Source organism: Talpa occidentalis, unplaced genomic scaffold (assembly GCF_014898055.3).
Source record: "Talpa occidentalis isolate TD23 unplaced genomic scaffold, MPIMG_talOcc4v2.1 talOcc4.13, whole genome shotgun sequence".
NCBI lineage: Eukaryota > Metazoa > Chordata > Mammalia > Eulipotyphla > Talpidae > Talpa > Talpa occidentalis.
Genome location: NW_023601322.1, coordinates 17427774 through 17441879, shown reverse-complemented (window position 1 = coordinate 17441879; position 14106 = coordinate 17427774). Strand labels below are relative to the sequence as shown.

At 38.2% G+C, this 14106-nt stretch overlaps 1 protein-coding gene across 4 annotated transcripts in view; it reads left to right on the top strand.

Annotated features, from left to right (window-relative positions):
- Positions 1 to 14106, top strand: part of ME2 (malic enzyme 2) — an 80075-nt gene that overhangs the window by 55159 nt on the left and 10810 nt on the right. For all 4 annotated transcript variants that reach the window (XM_037508501.2, XM_054694041.1, XM_054694043.1 and 1 more), the window contains exons 10-13: positions 191 to 304; positions 2229 to 2343; positions 4071 to 4213; positions 9718 to 9820. In XM_037508501.2, coding sequence (XP_037364398.1) covers positions 191 to 304; positions 2229 to 2343; positions 4071 to 4213; positions 9718 to 9820 — 475 coding nt within the window. The remainder of the gene's footprint in view (positions 1 to 190; positions 305 to 2228; positions 2344 to 4070; positions 4214 to 9717; positions 9821 to 14106) is intronic.

Below are 14106 nucleotides of genomic sequence, written 5' to 3'. Positions count from 1 at the left end.
AAAGTCTCTCTTATAAAGTAAGTATTTAAAAATGTTTAGGGAGAAAAACACAAAGAATCAAGTTTTATAGGATTTTTTTTTCAAGGAAGAATAAACCAAATATTCCTCATAACATAATCATCTATATAAAGTAAATCATACATTGTATCATACAGTTGTCTTCATTTTTAAAATACATTTTGTTGAACAGGCTGCTCTTGGAATTGCAAATCTTATAGTTATGGCAATGGTAGAAAATGGTGTGTCAGAAGAAGAAGCACAAAAGAAAATTTGGATGGTTGACAAGTTTGGTTTATTATTTAAGGTAAGATATTTTAAACTGGTGGAAGCAAAAGAATATTAGGAGATTTTTTTGTTTAATTTAAAAAATATTGTCAGTTGATCTGTCTTCTAATCAGCTGACTTCTCAGATTTTACAGTTGGGGACAAAATCGTCAGTCTCTAACTTGTAATACTCAAACATAATCTCTTTGTTGGCACCAGCATCATTCTTTCTAGCTTTGTTTTCTGACTCTTAAGAGATCAAGTAACTATGCAAATAAGTCATACTCAACCCTACTAAAACAGGTTTTTAATTAAATATATATATTTAATTAATTTGGAGCTGCTTTCTGTGATGTTGGTTTCAAATATAGTTGGTGATTCTTCATCAGATTAGTAGCAACACAGGCCTAGAATGAACATTGTATTGGTCAGCATAATCCCTATCCATCTGCAAGTTTAGAATAGTAGATAAAGTTTAAGTTCCTAGTTCCATTTTTTCCTGATGACGCAAAGCACAGCCTTCCTTTTTGAGAGTTGGAGAGTTTCCCACCAAACCCCCATATTGGAGAGCTGTCATCCTCCTGAGGCAAGCATAAGAAGCCTCTGTCCTGAGAAACTGCTATCATTGAGGCTGTGTGTTTAAATCCTTCTGTTAACTTCCCTGTCAACTGATGCAGGTATACTGCTTGTTCTCAGCCTCTGCTAGTTCTTTTGGAGTCGATTCCGGAGTTTTAATGGAAAAAGTCACCTTTGCAGGGTATTCTTTTGCTGAAATAAGGATATAGATTTCTCAGCCTGGTTGAGTTTTGTATGCATTATTTTTTGCCTGCTTTCCATTGTTGAAAGCTGCCTTTGTGACAATACTAAGGATTTATTTTATAGCTTCAATTTGGGATTAGGGGAGGAAAATGTTTCTTGTTTAACCATCTTAAAAACAGATGTCCCAGGCCTCCCTGGTGGTGCAGCGGTTGATCGCTGGGTTGTGAAGCTGCCCGCAGCCTCTGCAGCGCCGATTTGATCCCCGGCTGCTCTCTGGCCACCAGAGGAGGGTCCCACATGGCGCGCAGACTTCTCCTGCCGCCCGCTGCTCCCCTCAGCAGTGTACTTCGGTCCTTCTGCCTGCTGTGCTCCCTGCTCTGGCTCTGGTGAATTCTCTCACCCTCCCGCGCTTCTGACTATACCCAGTGCTTGTATAAATAAATAAATAAATAAATAAATCTTTTTAAAAAAAAAAAAGCATACACTTCCTTCCATATCTGTTTGAATTTGCCAGGGAATTATTTAAAAAAACAAAAAACAAACAAACAAAAAAACCCCAGATGTCCCTGTTCCTCTTATTTCTGAACTCCTTATAGTACCAGTTCATGGTGTCTATCTGTAGTTCTGAAATCCTAAAAGCACTGAAATCCTGGTTTGGTTTTGTTTTCCTGAAATTCATTTGATAACAGACCTGATTAATCTTAATTTATCTGGTTGCAAAATCAGGTGTTTGTAGTCTCAAATTGGTACTTAAGTTTTAACAAGTAACTTTTGAACTTGGTGTAATTGTAAGTTTTGCTCAGTTGTGGGGTATTTATTGGGAGGTTATTTGTTATGTTTGTTATATTACTACTGTACATTTTTAAAACATGAAAAAAAATCTGAATTTCAAAATACATTTAACCCCCAGATGAGAGAATATAGACCTTTGTGCCATATTGGATTTAGGAGCATTTCACAGAGTAAATGAGTTCTTGAGCAGCATTATAAAGTGTCTGTTTTTGATTGGGATTTCAATTATGTTTTATGTATGGGTTTATGGATACTGTGAAAATAGAATTAGGACATATGAGTTGAAGAAAAAAGTAAATTAAAATGAAAAGACAGTCTCATCACAGAAACAGTATGTAATTCATAATGATATCTTTTCAATTAATCCTAAATAAGCATTTACTTAAAAATACTGTATTTACCTAAAAATTCAGGGGCGGAAGGCTAAAATTGACAATCATCAGGAAGCATTTGCTCACCCAGCCCCAGAGAACATACCTGATACTTTTGAAGATGCAGTAAATACACTTAAGCCCTCAGTTATAATTGGTAAGTGAAATTGTTGGCAAATCTTTCTGTTATTTCACCATATGATTCCAGTCATATCTACCATGTAGGATTAAAAAAAGTGAAATGACAGTTTTTAACTGTCTTTCAACATTATAGGATGTTTTATGTGATAACTTTTTGGTTTTAATATACAGAGTTCAGTTAATGCTTGTTGCCATGTTCCAACAGGGCATTAAGTTCACAACAGAAAATGAAACCGTCTTTAAAAGCAGTCATTTCCTATATAGCTGTAAGAGTCAAGTTCACAGTTATTCATGCAATTTTACCAGTTTCATGTAGGAGCCCTTTTTAATGTTAAATAGTAATAAACAGTAAGTTTTTTTCACTGATTGCAGTTCATGATTTTTTAGAGCTGGAAGAACTCTACAGATCATCTAGTCCATTTCTCCTAAAACTCAATATGGAAACCTAAGAATCTGTTCATTGATTCCATCCCTGGAGGGCCAAGGAAACAAAAAGAAAAACTTAAAATTCTTTTAGAACTAACAGAATCCTAAGAATTTGTCCATGTATCTCCACATGGAGAACACTGAGTATAGATTACTTAAATTCCTTTCCACTTAAGAAAAGCAAACAGGTATGTTAGCAACTTGTCCAAGACTTGTGAATATTTCATATAGCCAGGAATGACAGAGCAAGTACTAAACTCTGGTTCCATGTCAGTATTTTTGTTCATTACATTATCAGTTTGTAAAACAAAATTTATAAGTAGTTACTTTGACTATTGAATATAAGTCTTACTGGATGAAGTGAGTACTGAGCTGAGGCATCACTTGGCCACCCCCAAATTCTTAGGATCACTTAAGTATTCTTCCTTTATCTGTGCTTTCATAGCACTACATACTTATCACTTGTTACAGGTTTTCTGATTTTCTGTTTACTTTGTTTCTCTCTCAATTGTAAACTGTTTGCATAATACTCAATTTTTACATTCTGAAGACCTAGTGCAGTGTCAGAGACATTGGAGGAGCTTAAAAAACAATCATTAAACTGAACTGTATCAAGAAAGTAGATTGCTTTAGTCAAGGTGATTTTTTTATTCCTTCTGAATTCTTATTTTATAACCAGTAGCTCAGAGTTTAAAAGTATCACATTTGAGACACAAGTTTTTATTATTGTTAGTTGTAAAATATACATAACATGGAACTTGGCATCATAACCATTTTTAAGCATACAGTTAGGTAGTACTAGGTGCATTCATGTTGTTGCACAATTTCCAGAACCCTTTGCATCTTACAAGACTAAACCTTTGTTTAGTATAGCAACTCCCAACCTCTGGCAATCACCATTCTTCTTGGTGTCTCTCTGTCTACTCTAGAGACTTCATATAAGTGGAATCATATAGTATTTGTGTCTTCGTTGTCTGACTTATCTCACTTATTATTATGTCCTCATGGTTCATCCACATTGTAGCAAGTTTTTTTTTTTTAATTAGACAATGATGGATGATAATGTTATACTTCTTCAGTAATTTTCCCACAATTTGCTACATATGAGGCAGACAATAACTGGTTAAGTAAAAAGTTGTGTTTTTGTTCTTTCATATTTGAGATTGTATTCCCATAGTGTTGTCTCAGTAATGCAAAATTGTTGTATTTGTTATCTATGTGTGCTTTTGTTACATTAAACCTCTTGTAGAAATGCTGGTGGCATGAACTACTTTATTTTGCCTGTAATAAAGTTGATTTTTTCCCTCTTATTTATAGGAGTTGCAGGAGCTGGGCCACTTTTCACCTCTGGTGTACTTAAAGCTATGGCTGATATCAATGAAAGGCCTATAATATTTGCATTAAGTAATCCTACAGCGAAGGCTGAATGCACAGCTGAGGAAGCATATACACTTACAGAGGTATTAATAATAATTGTATGAATTATTTACTCTCTATAAGCTTATTATTTATACATACTTGCGTAATTCTTTTTGTGGTTACTATAGAAATTACAAGGTTCATCATGGGTCGTCATATTCTGATATAAATTATTGCTTATATCATTTCTGGAAAACAATCACTTTATAACTCCATCTTAACACCTTTAATGCTTTTTGTGCTATTGCTGTGCATTTTAATTCTCTAAATATTTTTTTAATTTAATTTTTTTTATTAATTTTTTTACATCATTGTTCATTTTTTAACACTATTTGCTTCCCCCCACCCCCTCTGGTGTAGTCCCCATAGAGTTTCCTTCACCAATGCACCCGTGCACCATCACCTCGGTCCCCTCTGCTCCTCCCTCCCCCCCCCCATCCCTCTCCCTTTTACCCTGCAGGATGTCTCTGATTTATAATTGTCTGTTTTTGCTTTGTTGTGTTTTGCACTGTTATTATTTATTACACTGATGTCTTACTGGGTTCCCCTATATTCCTGCTATAAGTGAAACCATCCGATATTTTTCTTTTTCCTTCTGGCTTCTTTCACTGAACATAATTCTTTCTAGCTCCATCCACATTGCTGCGAATGACATGAGTTTATCTTTTTTTGATTGCTGAATAATATTCCATTGTGTATATATACCACATCTTGATCCAGTCATCTATTTTTGGGCATTTGGGTTGTTTCCAGGTTTTACCTATTGTAAATAGTACTGCAGTAAACATAGGGGTACAGGTGGTCTTTTGAATCAATGTTTTTGTGTCCTTTGGGTAGATCCCTGAGAGTGAAATTGCCAGGTCATTAACTCCATTTTTAGTAGACTGAGGACCCTCCAGAGAGCTTTCCACAGTGGTGGACCAGTTTGCACTCCCACCAGCAATGTAAGAGACTTCTTTTTTCACCACATCCTTGCCAACATTTGTTGTTGCTGGTTTTTTTGATATGTGTTATTTTTACTGGTGTAAAATGTTATCTCAATGAGGTTTTGATTTGCATTTCTCTGATTATAAGGGATGTTGAACGTTTTTTCTTAGGCCTGTTGGCCATTTACATTTCCTCTTTGGAGAAATGTCTTTAAGTTCTTTGGCCCATTTCCTGGCTGGATTGTTTATTTTGTTTTTGTTGAGTTGTGTGAGTTCTTTGTATATCTTTGTGATCAGTCCCTTATCAGTTGAATCGTGGAGTGCAAAGATTTTTTTCCCAATCAGTGGGGTGTCTCTCTGTTTTGGTTTATGTCTCTTTTACTGTACAGAAACTTTTCAGTTTGATGTAATCCCAGGTGTTTATCTTTTTCTTGACTATCTTTGTTTTGGGTGATGAGTCTTTAAAGATGTTATTGCGATGTATGTCTTGTGTTTTATCTGTATTTTCTTCTATACATTTTATGGTTCCGTCTTATGTCTGGTTCCCTTATCCATTTTGAGTTGATTTTTGAGCATGGTGAGAGGTAGTGGTCTAGTTTCATTTTTTTGCATGTGGTGGTCCAGTTTTCCCAGCTCCATTTATTGAACAAACTGTCTGTGTTCTATTGCATATTCTTTGCTCCTTTGTCAAAGATCAGTTGTCCATATAAGTGTGGTTTTATTTCTGGGCTCTCTGTTCAGTTCCATTGGTCTGCATGTCTGTTTATGTTCCAATACCAAACTGGTTTAATTATTATGGCTTTGTAGTATAGCTTGAAGTTTGGAAATGTGATACCACCTTTCTCCTTGGTTTTCATCAGCAGGGCTTTGGCTATTCGTGGTTTTTTGGGGTTCCATATGAATTTCATCAGTATTTGTTCTATTTCTTTGAAGAATGTCATTGAGGTTTATATTGGAATAGAGTTGAATCTGTATATTGCTTTTGGTAGGATGGACATTTTAATAATGTTAATTCTTCCAATCCATGAACAGGGGATGTCTTTCCATTTCTTTGTGTCTTCTTCTATTTCTTTTAACAGTGTTTTATAGTTTTCTTTGTATAGGTCTTTCACCTCTTTTGTTAGGTTTATTCCCAAGTGTTTGATTTTTTTTGTTTCAATTATAAAAGGGATGGTTTTCTCGATTTCTTCTTCTTCAGATTGATTGTGCATAGGAAGGCTACTGATTTTTGTGTGTTGATTTTGTGTCCTGCTACTTTACTGAGCTGGTTGATTATTTCAAGTAGTTTTTCTGTGGAGTTTTTGGGGTTCTCTTTGTATATTATCATATCATCTGCAAATAGTTTTACTTCTTCTTTCCCTATCTGGATTCCTTGTATGTCTTTCTCTTGTCTTATTGCCCTGGCTAGGACCTCCAGTATTATATTGAAGAGCAGTGGTGAGAGAGGACATCCTTGTCTTGTTCCTGATCTTAAAGGAAAGGCCTTCAGCTTTTTACCCTTGAAAATAATATTGGCAGTGGGTTTGTCATATATGGCTTTTATCATGTTAGGTATGTTCCTTCTATCCCGAGAATTTCAAGGGCCTTCATCATAAATGGATGTTGGACTTTGTCGAATGCTTTCTTAGCATCTATTGATATGATCATATGGTTTTTATTTTTCTTTTTGTTGATGTGTTGGATAACACTGATTGATTTTCGTATGTTGAACCATCCTTGTGCCCCTGGGATGAATCCCACTTGTTCGTGGTATATTATCCCTTTGATGCATTGTTGAATTCTGTTGGCAAAGATTTTGTTGAGGAGTTTTGCATCAGTGTTCATTAGGGAGATTGGCCTGTAATTTTCTTTTTTTGTTCAGTCTTTGTTTGTTTTTGATATTAGTGTAATGTTGGCTTTGTAGAACATGTTTGGTAGTATTCCTTTTTCAATTTTTTGAAAGAGTTTGTGTAGGATAGGCACTAATACATTGCTGAATGTTTGGTGGAATTCATTTGTGAAGCCATCTGGACCTGGGCTTTTGTTTTTGGGGAGTGCTTTGATTACTGCCTCAATTTCGCTGCTTGTAATTGGTCTGTTTAGTTCTCTTTCTTCTTTGTCCAGCTTTGGATGATTAATTCTCTAAATATTTTAAACCCCTGAAGATATTACTGTTGTTTTAAAGAAAAAGTTATTCATTTAGATTTACCTACATTTTAATATTTTCTGTTGCCATTTGGTCCTTTATGCATGTCTATGCTTCTATCTAGGATCATTTTTCTTATAGAAAAGTTGTTTTTTATGTATGGGTCTGATGGATGATTTCGATAATTTCTTATCTTGACTTCATTTGGAAGGAGGTGTTCACTGTTCATAAAAGTGAAACTTGAGACTTTATCTTACCACTTTGAAGATATCATTGTATTGCTTTATGATTTCTGTTTTCTGTTTGATACATCATTGTGTCTTGGGTTTTAAGCTGTTTTACTACAATGAACCAGGTGTGATTTTCTTTGAATTTATTCTACCTGGACTGTTGATGTTCCTTTTTTTGTCTGTTTAGGTCTCATTTTCTCTTCCTCTTTTGTGAGACTCCAGTTACATGAATGTCAGATTTTTAACCATATCTTATATATATCATATACTGTTTTTATATGTATGTATATATATATCTGTATACATACACATACACACCATTCCATTTGTTCTGTATTTCAACCAGTGATTTTCTTTGGATTTACCTTCCAGTTTGCATATCCTCTTTTTAGATGTGCTAATCAGTTGTTGAGGATCTAAATTTATTTTTGTGTAGACTTTTTGTTTCATTCCTTTTGTTATATTTATTTAGTGCTTAATTTAAAATCAGTATTATAGAAATAATTTATTTGTAAATACTGTTTTCTTGCTCTCACATTTCATGAAACAGTTTTTACCCTCTTCATATGTTTCTTCACCATCAATGTTTGTCTTAATGAGAGTAATTTTTTGTCTAAAACAAATTTTTATGTTTTCTTCCAAATTGTTTAAGATTTAGCTCTTTTGAATTCTCTGACATTGCTACTGGGTTATTGCTATTACAGCTGTTAATCAGGATGCTATCCATGGGAGGTCTAATCTGTTTCCATAGTTTACCCTTTCTCCTCATGTGCACCCCACTGGGTATGAATCACAAGCCCTGGGGAATCTATCAGCTCCTCTTATCTTAGTGGTCTCTGAACTATCATTTTTCTCTCTGTGTCATCATGAGATTCCTGACAGCTTTGCTGTGAACAGACTCTCAGCCACAAAGTTTGTTTTTGAAATTGGCAGTCACCTTTGTGGAGAAAGCTTCAAGTGCTGGCATGCTTTCTTTTTTTTTGAATCTTGAATATCTCCTACTTTCAAAGTCCACTATCTTGGTAGCCCTCCTGTTTCCTTAAAAAGTACCTTCAATATTTTCCATTGAGTTTTTCTTTTTTTATTGTTACCTGAGGGGGATTTAATATGAAACAGTCTAGAAGACTAGATTCTGAGTGAGCAGAACTCTCTTAGGACTTTACCAATTTAGTACCTGTGCTCTAGATATATTTAGCATTCTTTAGTCTCATTGTTAAAACTTTTATTTTGGCACATATTCTCTCAATTTCTTTTGCTTCTATATCTCCACTTTGTTAGTCAAAATTAATTTTGTTCCAACAGTTTTAATAACTACTGAAAATATATTCAGTGTGTCTTGGGCACACTGGAAATTTTGTATTTCCAAAATACAAAAATAATAAATGTTTTGGGCAATGGTGGTATATCACTACATGACTGCTCACACTAGTTTGATACAGTATATTTCATTAGTTTTAAGATGCTAATTTTTTTAATTTGCATGCCTTTAAATTGTATTATCTCTGAAGAAAGATAATAAAACATTGTCTATAGTTAGATTTTACATAAATTCTTTCTCAGTGTTGCATAAAATAATGGCATGTTTGTATATTTTCAATTACCTCTTAAATTTTAAATCTTTAGTTTTTAGTGGAGAGATGCCTTGGTGTTACTCTAATACTCTGTTGGTTAGTGAGTCACAGAGAAAAAGTACCTTTGTTTTCATGTTTAATGTTTAGGTGCTCAATGAATAAAGATTGCATTTGAGAATGAGAATATAGTTATTGAAATCTGGCCACATTCAAGTTATAAGTTGATTATGGGGGGCTGGTTGATGAGGGTGAAGATTGCTTGGAAAATATGAACTGCTCTAGAATCTTGCTGTTCTAGAGAATTCCCAAATAACTCTCCTTATTTACTGATACCATGAGGACATAACAGAGTTCCCACAAAGAGCTCTGTTGGATAATCTGCTATTAAAGTTAATGTTGGTACAAAAATCTATTAAAATATGTATCCTAGTATTTATTTAAAAAATGTAAAATTTTTTAAAGGATATAGAAGTGTCTTGTTTTTTCAAAATTTACTAGTGAACATTTCCCTACTTTACTTGAATGTATGCTATGCTTAAAACAGACCTCAAATAAGAGTTTTAATACAAGGATTAGTATTTCATGCCTGTTTGCAATATTATACTGGTTACTTTTACTACGGCATTTAATTTTGAATTCACGTCAATTTTCTAGTCCTCGTAACAAGATTGAGGTTATTTAATCTTTTAACAGGGAAGGTGTTTATTTGCCAGTGGCAGTCCATTTGGGCCAGTGAAACTCAGTGATGGGCAACTCTTCACACCAGGGCAAGGAAACAATGTATATATTTTCCCAGGTAAATGACACCATTATTTATGTTATAGAGTAAAAATCATTTACTTAAAAATAATTTCATAATATTATTTAGCATTTAAGATAAAAATGAGCAGCAGTGTTTAGGTAATGAATGTACAGTAAAACTCAAACAATTCAGCAAACCCAGCATGCTCTGTTTTCCATGAAAATTTATTTGTCCATTTGTTACTTAAACTTACTTTTGTTATAGGAGTAATGTATTGTGTTACTCATAAAAATGCAAAGGCAATAGAATGATATAAAATTATTTAACCTCTTTAGCTCCTCTTGCTATCTCTGTATCTATTATTAAGTAGTCACTCTCAGTTGTCTGCTTTGAAATTTTTGTGGTGGTTATGACTGACATTTTATGTTTTTTTTTTTTTTAATTTAAGCATGACCATAATACTGCTATCACACCAAAAGGGACTGGTGGTAATAATTGCATAATGTCACATTGCATCAGTTCTTTCAGTTCAGCAATTTTTGTCATGTCCAATACCTTTTCATGATCCTAGAATCACTGTTTTTAATAGCAGCTTTTTAAAAAAAGTGTTGCAGTTCTTTCACATTTCTCCTGAGAGTTACCAAGATTCCTTTAAATATTGCTTCCTTTGTACTGTTCATTTTCCATAAATGTCTATTGATCCTTAATTGTTCATTCATTTTAAGGAGAGACTGTTGAGTAAAGTAGAGATTTGGCATGAGTTCCTTTGTACTTTGCAATTCTCTTCATGGGCTCGCCCTGAGTAACTGGCAGCTAGCTCTAGTTAGGATAATAAAGAGAAGGTAGTGCAGGTAGGCTAGCATCAGGCACGTATGTTGTAACTGCTGTCAGAGCAAAACTGATAGACCCATGAATATCCCCGTGCTTTATGGACTTTCCTTCATTTTCCCCCTGTGGTTGTGTTTGTCTCAACTGTCAGAATTCTGACCTGTTTGTCTCTTGAGACCTAACATGCATAGTAAAAACTCCCCCATCACTGATGACTCTTTTTAGAAACTGATAATGTTCAAAATCAACATATTCTATCCAATAATATTTCTGTAGCATAGGATATGGAAAGAAATATTTTTCTGCTGATTTTACCTGTCATTTTTTATATCATATTTAAGGAATTCGGTAGTTGATTACTTTTATACACCACTTCAAATTCCTAACTGTATTAATAAATTGTTAGCCCTATAAAAATAACTTGGTAGTAGAAGTAAAAAAGGATCTTAAAAACAGTAAATTGACCAAACATTTCCTGTTAAAGCAATCAAAAACAAGTATCTGGTAATATTTGAATTACGTAGTCCAGCAACAAGTAGATGAAATAACCACCAAAAAGCTTTGAAAGGGCCAAAAGGGGGCCTCCCTGGTGGCGCAAGGGGTTAAGCACCGCACTTTGAAGCAATCTGCAGCCTCTGCAGCATGAGTTCAATCCCCAGCTGGCCAGGGAGCAACCCACATGGCACAGAAGACCTCTCCTCTCTCACCCGCTGCTCCCCTCAGCAGTGTATTTCAATCAGTTTGCTGTTCTGCTCCCCACTCTGTCTCTGGTGAATCCTCTCTCACACACACACCCATATCTCTGGCCTATACCCCAGCTCTTGTATGCATAAATAGGTAAATCTTTTTTAAAAACGGGGGCCAAAAGGCTATGTTAAGATACTAACTGTAATAAAATATTGACGATTTTTGTGTTAAGACTAGGGAAAGAACTAGAGCTCAGAGAGCTAAACCAACAGTTGTGGCCAGTTTAGCTCTAGATGAGTTAGTTCTCTGATTAGGAACATGAATCACAGGGGGAGGTTAGGGTTGGAGACTGGCCCCTGCCAAGGGTAGAAGTCTAGTGAACTGCCTCCCATCCTGGGCTGAAACCCAGAAGGACTGACCTTGGAACATGAGTACCACATGGGTGATCTAGAAAACCTCAACCCTTTGTTCTGGACTACCAGTGCCCACAAGTACCTAGGGAAGCAAACAAAATCTCTGTGAATGATAACACTGTCCCAGCCATCAAATTATTTTTACAAAAAAATGTTCTAATACTGTGTAAGGGCCGGACTGGGCACAGGTGCAGGTTTTCTGATCCCATGCAGACCGGGTAAAGGAGGAGTCAGAGTCCTCAGTGGTTTTGCAGGTCTTTTATTGGGGTTCACCAGGCATATGGCAGGCAGGGGTGCTGGCTGGGGGGCTGGGAGGTTGGCAGGCCTCCCAGCCCCCAGCAAGTCTTCACTCTATCTGGGCTCTCTGGCGTTCGTTCTGCTGCTTCTCGGCTTCTGCTTCGGCTTCTACTGCTGCTCTGCTGCTGCTGCTACTGGCGTCCCCCTGTGACGCCGCCCTTAAAAGCACAGTCTCAGCTCAGCTGAATCCCATCTACCTATGCCCACACCCTATTCCAGGTGCCCGCCATCAGGCATGCATTCAGGACTAGGATCCATCATCTATCCTGATGGCGGAAGGGCAGAAAAGCCTGATATTTTCTTTACCCTACAGTCCACCCCCTCAGGATTTTCTGCCATATAGTCTTCATACATACACAATTTTCCTTAACAAACATAAACAATGCAGCCATGGCCCACAAAAGCAAATACATCAAATATAACAAAATACAATATAACAAAATACAACAGAACACAAATAAGCCCAGGCAGGGCACCAACCTAGTGCAAAAGACAATTATTGGTACCAGCAGAAAAGCCACCAAATCTGCCGAAGGCACTGCTCATATGAGGGAGGGGAATCACTCACGGCATCTACTATAACATACCAGGAGCCGTCAGGCTTCCTGGCCTTCTCTGGCTGTAGTCTCGGCTACAAGGCACACACAGCATCCACCCCCAGGATGCACTAGCTCTGGGATTGGCAATTTTATTCTGTTGGGGGTAATCGCCAACCCTCAGGGTTTCTGTCTGCAGTCGCTCCAACACTCGGCCTTCACAACAATGCGACTCACAGACCCCTGCACTCAAGCCAACCCACTGCACAATCACATGGGTCGGGGATCCAAACTCTGCATTAGGCTTGGGCTCCACCCCAAGCCACATTCCCCACCCGTCCCCCAAGGACAGGTTCCTCAGCTCCTCACCCTCACTCAAGAATGAGCAGGGCATCACCCACAGGTGATTTTACGAGACTCACAGGTCTTCAGCATACTCAGGCTGCTTAACAGCCACTCAGGGCTTCTCAACTTAGCATCAGTACCAGCTTTTGCCTTCTTAGTTGGCTTTTCTCCTCCACCTGGCTGCTGGGCATGCACAGGCTGCTTTTGGCCATCTAGGCCCATTGGCCACCCCCAGATTCCCATCTCCTGGGGCTTACAAACAAAACTGTTCCACCCCCAGGGTCCCAAAACATATCAACCTGCAAGGTCCTCCGCCTTCTGACGGGAGCGTCAGTCCATCAGTCCATCAGTTCAAGTCCATTGGCCTCTCCCTGCGTCAGCAATGGCCTGCTGCCTCAGGGGTCATTGGCTGGTCCTTTCCGGTGTTGTTGGCTGGTCCTCTTGGGCGTCTCCTTCATGCCAGGTCCCGTCCTGCAGCTGCCGGACCGTATCCATCTTCTGTGCCGCCCTGGCGCCTCCAGCGTCGTCACAGGCAAACACTTACTCCTTAGTCCCTCCATGTCTTCGCAGGGCTCCAATACCCGTCTACATGGATCTTGCCGACTTACGCCAATTATAAGGGCCGGACTGGGCACAGGTGCAGGTTTTCTGATCCCATGCAGACCGCGTAAAGGAGGAGTCAGAGTCCTCAGTGGTTTTGCAGGTCTTTTATTGGGGTTCACCAGGCATATGGCAGGCAGGGGTGTTGGCTGGGGGGCTGGGAGTTGGCAGGCCTCCCAGCCCCCAGCAAGTCTTCACTCTATCTGGGCTCTCCGGCGTTCTCTGCTTCTCTCTCTTGGCTTCTGTAAGGGCAGGAACAGGCACAGTGCAGGTTTTCTGATCCCATGCAGACCGGGTAGAGGAGGAGTCAGAGTCCTCAGTGGTTTTTTGCAGACTTTTTATTGGGATTTAAACGGTACACAGCAAGCAGGGGTGCTGGGGTGCCGGGAGGCTGGCAGTCCTCCCAGCCCCCAGCAAGTCTTCACTCTATCTGGGCTCTCTGGCGTTCGTTCTGCTGCTTCTCGGCTTCTGCTTCGGCTTCTACTGCTGCGCTGCGCTGCCGCTGCCGCTGCCGCTGCCGCTGCCGCTGCCGCTGCCGCTGCCGCTGCCGCTGCCGCTGCCGCTGCCGGCGTCCCCCTGTGACGCCGCCCTTAAAAAAGCACAGTCTTAACTCAGCTGAATCCCATCTACCTAT